Raw genomic sequence first — 7,587 nt, 5'->3', positions numbered from 1 at the left:
AGACTTAGCCTTGAGGGACGCAGTGCTGTTATTCCAGCCTCGGTCTGTTCAATAACTTTCAGTGCTCTAGTATATCAAAAGGCAGCAGTGAGGCCTAGGAGGACAAACACTGAGCACATACCAGCATGAGAAACTAATAGAATGTCATTTGTCTCTTTAAGTAGAACTTTTTCTGGTCTGTGGGGGTTAAGAAAACCAGACTGGAATTTATCACACTAGTTATCCGCTGGATAAGGATTGCTTAAAAATTGACAGTAACTGGGTGCAACTAAAGTGACTAAATAATTTTTAGCTGGAACAGCATTCAATGGATCTTAATGTGTTTCATATGTGATATTATTTCTAAGTTCTCAGACAAAGATAAACCCTTTAAACCCTTGCACAAATAAAACCATTTTCTAGAGTACTGGTATCATCATGTATATGAAAGTTTAATGCCCAGTCATAATCATCTTATCGGACATAATAGTGATATCAGTGATCAAATCTGAGAACTTAGATAAGATAGTTACTGGTTGACTTTGTCAGCAAATAAAACGACAATACATAGGAATAGAGAAGCTGATAAGACATTTTAAGATAACGGTTAAACTTTTAAACAGAATCCATTTAGCAAAACCCTGCTACAACAAATTTAACTAACTAAATAATGAAAAGTAAAGTCTTTGTTTGAGCTAATAATGTTCAAACACTGATAAAAAAAAGATACCTTTATATAGTGTTTAAGTATTTATTTAGATTGTTCAGTACCTTAGAACCTGTTGGATAATGAAAGATTAATAAGACAACATAAGACAAACACCTTTAGACATGACATGTAACGTGTTCATGACAGCTCATCGTCACATGGTTTCAACGTATGAGGATGATTTGTGATGACAGATTCATAAAGAAAGGCACGAATGTGGGAACCGGTACAGAATCTGCTCATTGACTGAATCACATGCAATAACTGTTCATGTGCATTAATTTCATACCTTGTGTAGCCTGTACGGTGGGAAGCTACAGTTCCTCTCTGGTCGAACATCCCATCACATTAGTAACAAATAATGATCATGTGAATTATTTAAATTAACTTTAAAGGTCATTGAACAGGAGAATAATGAAGTTGTGTCCTGGAACAAAATGACACACCATAGAAATGCTTAACTGAAAAATAACAGCATCAAAGCTTAGTTGTGCTATGACAACTAAAGTTTCATGTTGCCATGGATCAACAAAGCCCCCGGGGTCATGAGATGCAATGTAGTAAGTCCCAAGGGTTATGAAATGGTAAACAAGGCATGGACCAAGGAGAAAGGAACAAGAAAGCAATGTGCCTGTCAGGAAGCTAGAAACTAGAGTAAATATTTATTCTGTTAGTAAACATCTCATGGAACAAACTTTACTGACAGGAATTTTCCATCAAAATAAATATAAATACTTCTGTTTGGGATGTGGCTGGTTCAAAAGCATGGACAGGGTGCAAGTTTAAACATAAACTACTATGTAAAAGACATGACTTAAAGTGACCGGCAGTGAACCTCTGCGCATTTATTACATAATGTACGGCATTTGGGAGGCGGGCAGACGTTTTGGCGGAGAAGGAAATGTGTGACATTCCTGCAGAACTTTGAATCAGTTTATTGTGCGGGTATGAGGTGAGTTCTCGCGATCTGCCTTCGCGCTTTCAAATCGCCAGCCTCTTCTAGATAAACGGAGGTCAAATCTGCTGATCGACGCGGTCGTCGGACCTCAGCGCGTCTCTGAACGGCGCAGGCTCCCAGCGCACGTGAAGCACAACGTAAATGTATTTTTACGTTGGAGGTGACGCAAATGTTTGTTTATCATATTAAACTGCAAAGTGTAATATATGAGCCCAATTCGCAAGACTTCCGATAAAATGGATCAGACTTTGTTGAGACGACGTTGAAGGCTCAGCGACAACAACAGCCTCGTTGTTTTCCATTACCTGGTGATAATTAGCTCAGACCTGCTGGGATTGGCTTGCTCAGTTTGGAGCTGGGCCATGCTGGTAATGATCCGCCATAAGTAAAGTCCAGCGTCGTCTACATGCTTTCGAAGTCCCAATTAAAGTCGGTACTTTTCAAATTCCCTGCAAATGTTATTGTTTGTTATGAAAACACTCTTGTTTTATTCTGAAGGCCTCCACTGTTGGCGCCTGTCCTCATCACCCTGCTCCTGGCAGCGGGGAGTGACGTCACAGGGCAGGAGGTGGACAGGAAGCCCAACTTCATCCTGATGATGGTGGACGACCTGGGTATCGGTGATATAGGCTGCTATGGCAACGCCACCATCAGGTAGGTCCCAAATAGTGAGTCAGCAGTTTTGTGTGTGCATTTTTTTATTCAACGCAAGCGCTGCCTGTCAGAGATATTCTATTATCGTAATAAAACCTCCCTGTGCATCACAGAAAAGCAATGTTGAATGTTTTATCTCCCCTTTCTCTGCAGGACCCCTAACATAGACCGACTCGCTTCTGAAGGCGTGAAGCTGACTCAGCACATCGCAGCTGCTCCCCTCTGCACTCCGAGCCGGGCCGCCTTCATGACTGGGCGCTATGCGGTGCGTTCAGGTACACCTGACCTCACACTTCTATCTATGTCACGACTCTGCGCAGGTGTTGAATTGGCCCAAACGTAAAACGGTTCCGTGCTTTGTTCTGATTTCATGGGCAGGAATGGGCAGCGCAGGTCGGGTCCAGGTGCTGCTGTTCCTCGGCGGTTCTGGGGGGCTGCCGCCCGGCGAGACCACGTTTGCCAAGAGGCTGCAGCAACAAGGATACAGCACCGGACTCGTGGGTGAGGAAACACAATGCCATTCATTCATTTATCATCATAAGGATTCACCTGAAGCTGCCTCTTTAGGACAAAGAAAGGTAACGTGCGGTCAGATCAGATAGTCACACGTACCAGCAGCCTGTAGAATGTGGGCTTGTGGTTCCACTTCTCTTTATCTTCACGTGTGCATGATTTGAAAAAGATAAAAAGTTTCAAAAACACTCTGTGCAAAGGTAAGTGATCTAAGATATATGAACACAGTAGGGCATTATTTAATGGAAATTTTCAACTGGAGAGAACTTATGCTAAAAACATTAATATTAATACAATAAGAAGCAATTCACTGATTTAAATAATTCCTCCTTTAATAGCATATCATGTAAATACAACGTTTAATTGCTTAGGGCATCAAATTTAAGAGTCTCAGAGTTTCCAAACTGCAACCAGCTGCTAGTATATATACATGTACAGTAAACCCTACGTTCAGACCTACCACCATCTCCCAGCACATACCAGAGCAGGAAAACAAGATTCAGGTGATTGATTTATTGGCCTATGCTCATGCATCAACTATGGCAGCGCCCTGCAGGAGAAGACATTCTTGGCTGAGCTTTCCTATGTAATGCTCTACAGTATGCTTTGTCTAAATATCAAACTGTGGTACAGTACAGTATGTCTCGTGGCCATAGCGGTAGATGGAAGAGCGTCGGGGTGTTGCAATGGCAGGAACGGCATGGCGTGGCATGTTTTAAAGCGAAAGCCGCCTCGCTCTCTCTTTGAAAGTGAGCACTTTCACAAACGCTGTATTTAAATTAGTTATGAGCGGCGCGAGGCCCGTCAGACGGTCTCCGTCCGCCAACGAGCGGTCCGAGCCGGTCGAGGCCTAGTTGGCTGCAGGCTCAAGTCTGTTCAGTTTGTGAACAGGACTGGGAGCTGATGGTGCCTCCACATGACAGCCTTCACCTCCCCAGCTCATGTTTCTTCATTGTATATTGTTTTATGAATGTGGGGTATTATATATTTTTTTTTATAAAACTACAACACAGACTGTTTGTTTCCTGTCACCGCATCTGTCCCTCGCCTTTTGTGCCTTCAGGGAAGTGGCACCTGGGCGTAAACTGTGAACGCAGAGGCGATCACTGCCACCACCCAAACCACCACGGCTTCGGCTACTTCTACGGTCTGCCGTTTACCCTCTTCAACGACTGTGTGCCCGGAGAGGGGAGCGACATCCTCACGGACCTCCAGCACACGCTCCGAATCATGACCGCCATGCTCGGAGTTGCACTCTTTACACTAGTAAGGATGAGTTGGCCTGAGTTGAGCTTTTTGCTTTTCACTCCGATGCAGGGGTTTGATCTGGTTCTGGATCTGGAGATGCAAATAGTATGAGAAGGGATTAAACTGGCGTATGAAGCTATAAAAGGCAAAACGTTCGCGTTGCCAAAAAACAAGGAAGGAACTGGAAAACAAAGCGTTTCTGTGCTGTTTACCCTAAAGCGAAATGACTAATGCGTAATCACTGAGACATGAGCCACGGGGCAGGAAAAAAGGCTGGGAACAGAAGTTACAGTTATGGAGCCCACAGTCACCAGCCAGAAACCTGTTTTAGGGGACAGGGACGTGAGATCGAAACTCGTTTTTGGTGAAGTTATGGCGCCTGCCTGCGCTGCCAGGTAAATAGAAACCAGCTGTGCAGCTGGTGGAGCAAACAAGCTTAAAAGAAATGTTTGATCCTAAAAGGAACATTAAAGCCTATAAACTGCATTTGGCAGCAAGGACACAGAAGAAACTAATTATATTAGTAATATTATTAAATAAAAGTTGAATATTAGTAAGCTGGTAATGGTGTGTGATGCCACCTAGTGGTACATCTATTGAACTGCACCTGAATCTGCTTTGAAAATCTACGTACAAAACACTGTTGCCGGAAGTTGAACTAATGTGAATGTAAAAAGTTCATATTCATCATGTATCCTCTCTAGCTTTCAACTAATCTGAGATTTTAAATACAAGGTGCTTTAAGAAAAATCTATAAGCAAGGAAATTTATGCTAAATTCAAAACATTGTGGGAGTTTTGAGTTTTTCTCTAATGCATTTTATGTTAAACACACAAACTATATTTTTATTTATCTGTATTTAAAGTGTAGCAGAAAGATTGTGTAGTAGTGGTGTGAAGATTTAAAAACGCGTCTCTGGCAGTTACATAATCACATGTGTTGTGTCTGCTTGTGTTGTGTCACTTCAGGTGTTGGTCCGCGTGTGGGGGCTTTTTGAAGCCAGCCTCTGGCTCCTGGTGCTGCTTTTGGCTCTGACTGTTCTAGCGGCTGCTGTGTGGTACGTGCCCTTTAAACTCCTGCCAATCTGGAACTGCATCATCATGAGGAACAAAGAAGTGATCGAGCAGCCAATGAGGGTGGACACGCTGCCCCAGAGGCTGCTGGGAGAAGCCCAGCGTTTTGTCAAGAGGCAAGAACACAAAAAAATAATACATAAAGCGTTGTTGTTGGCGTCCTATTATAATATTATCATATTTTAAGTAAGAAAATCCTGAAATCCTCCCTTTGCTTCCTCCCTTCTTTTTTCCATCCACCACAGGAACGTGGATCGTCCATTCCTCCTCTTCTTCTCTTTGGCCCATATCCACACTCCACTGTTTGAAACACCCGCCTTCGCCGGCAAAAGTCGCCACGGTCGTTATGGTGACAACCTGGAGGAGGTGGACTTCATCATCGGTTTGTTAGTCCTCACAGTAATACGTCACTGTACAGACTGAGTGCATTTACAGTCGGTCTGTCCATCCGTAAGCACCCGTGTGTGTAATTAAAGGTAAGATGACAGAGACGGTGGATTCCCTCGGCCTGGCCAACAACACCCTGATCTACTTCACCTCTGACCACGGCGGACACTTAGAGGATTCGAACTCGCACATTGGCCAGAAAGGAGGCTGGAACAGCATCTATAGAGGTAGGTGGTGTTCTGAGATTCTCCAAAGGTTGTTTTAATATTTGATGTGTTCTCACATTTATCCCTCCATTAAAAAACCTCTTGTAGGTGGCAAAGCTATGGGCGGCTGGGAAGGAGGGATACGGGTTCCTGGTATTTTCCGCTGGCCGGGCAGACTGACGGCTGGTAGAGTAGTGGATGAGCCCACAAGCCTCATGGACCTGTACCCCACCCTCAAACATTTAGCAAAGGACACACAACCGGACAGGTACAGAAGCAGCAAAGCACCATCACAGCACATGAAGGAGACAGGGCTTAAATGACGCTTTTCTCTTGGATTTGGAACTTGAAATAACACATTGACTAATATCTGATACACGTGTTGTCTCAGCATCCTGTTTGCTGTATTTAGGCCTCTCAGCCGTGTTTCGCCTCCTTACTCTGCAGACATTTAGACGGCTATAACCTCATGCCGCTGTTGGAGGGGAAGGCAGCGCGATCACAGCACGAGTTCATGTTTCACTACTGCGGCGTCTACCTGAACGCAGTCCGCTGGCATCCTCCTGGTAGTAAGTCTGCACACACACACACACACACACACACACACACACACACACACACACACACACACACACACACACACACACACTCAATCACCTGGTACAGGAATCCAATAATCCTGACTATCTTGGTTCCAAGATGTTATGTGACAGGAAGAACTGTCAGAATAACGCAAGCAGGCTTTATTTTTGGAAGATCCAGAAGGTGAACAGTTTATTTATGGTGCGTTTCCGTCCAGGTGACTCCGTCTACAAGCTGCACTTTTTCACGCCCAACTTTTTTCCCCCGGGTGCTGGCGGATGCTACGACACCAAGGTGTGCCTGTGTCACGGAGACCACGTGACGCGCCACAGCCCCCCACTTCTGTACGACCTGCGGCGTGACCCCTCGGAGTCCCGCCCTCTGACCCCTGACACGGAACCACGATACGCTGAAATCCTCGAGCAGGCGGCCAACGCCGTGGAGCAGCACGAAGGCACGCTGTCGCCCACGCGGGCGTCACAGGACCGGGGGGCGGAGGCACACGGCGTTGAAAGCCAGATGACGTGGGAGAAGGTTCTGTGGAAACCCTGGCTCCAACCCTGCTGTGGGACCTTTCCATTCTGCGGCTGCAAAGAAGAAGTGACACATACTTGAAGCTACAGTACAGTATGTAAGTTTTTTTTTTTTTTTTTTTTGGCAGCAGCAGGGAAAGTTTCTTTGTCTTTTTCAAACACTCGAGAACTTATTATGAAGCACTTTTCACTTTGTCAATAGGTTTTGCAGCTTCTTATATAGAGCATGACGGAACATACTGTAGCAGATGGTGGAAGACTAGGGAGAGATGGAGTAAAATGAGAAAAAAAATGTTTTTTTTTATACATTTCTGAGAATATGGTGAAAAACTTACAGTATTTGAACTTCAAAACAATTTTATTGAGTCATTACTAAAAACTGGACGTTACTGTATTTCTATTTATTGTTTTCACAAGTGTGAGTTAAAACCTAGAGTTTGTGTTTGACATTAAGTGGATCTGTTGAGCTGGTTCTGTTGTTTCTAATAAAGCCTTAAGATGCAATAAACGTTTATTTTACAGCTTCTAACAGTATTTCAGTCTGTTACTATAGATTCATCTTAATAATGATATATCCTTTCTTGACTGTTGCTATGATCTTGATTAGTTGGAATCACAAATGGAGATAAAATTTCCAAGACTGTAGTTTACACTATGAGGCATTAGAGGGCACAGTTGGACCGTACTTAAGATGGAGGGCAGCTTAAAACCTTGATAGAGGGAGGGAGGGAGGGAGGGAGGTTCG

At 44.1% G+C, this 7,587-nt stretch overlaps 1 protein-coding gene across 1 annotated transcript; it reads left to right on the top strand.

Annotated features, from left to right (window-relative positions):
• The first annotated feature begins 1,501 nt into the window (after window positions 1-1,501).
• arsh (arylsulfatase H) lies at window positions 1,502-7,371 on the top strand. Its single transcript, XM_029137646.3, has 11 exons — window positions 1,502-1,640; window positions 2,145-2,300; window positions 2,454-2,575; window positions 2,679-2,801; window positions 3,877-4,079; window positions 5,030-5,250; window positions 5,380-5,516; window positions 5,611-5,748; window positions 5,836-5,995; window positions 6,175-6,296; window positions 6,527-7,371. Exons 1-11 carry the CDS (start codon window positions 1,636-1,638, stop codon window positions 6,922-6,924), a joined length of 1,785 nt encoding a protein of 594 aa, XP_028993479.1. The 5' UTR covers window positions 1,502-1,635; the 3' UTR covers window positions 6,925-7,371.
• Window positions 7,372-7,587: the final 216 nt, after the last annotated feature.

Source organism: Betta splendens, chromosome 21 (genome assembly GCF_900634795.4).
Source record: "Betta splendens chromosome 21, fBetSpl5.4, whole genome shotgun sequence".
In the NCBI taxonomy this organism is placed as follows: Eukaryota; Metazoa; Chordata; class Actinopteri; order Anabantiformes; family Osphronemidae; genus Betta; species Betta splendens.
This window is presented reverse-complemented; position numbering and strand designations above follow the sequence as displayed.

Coding starts and splice junctions, on each gene's coding strand:
- arsh (XM_029137646.3), top strand. Junction 2,802..3,876: donor ATACAGCACCGGACTCGTGG/GTGAGGAAACAC, acceptor TTGTGCCTTCAG/GGAAGTGGCACCTGGGCGTA. Junction 5,251..5,379: donor GCCCAGCGTTTTGTCAAGAG/GCAAGAACACAA, acceptor CATCCACCACAG/GAACGTGGATCGTCCATTCC.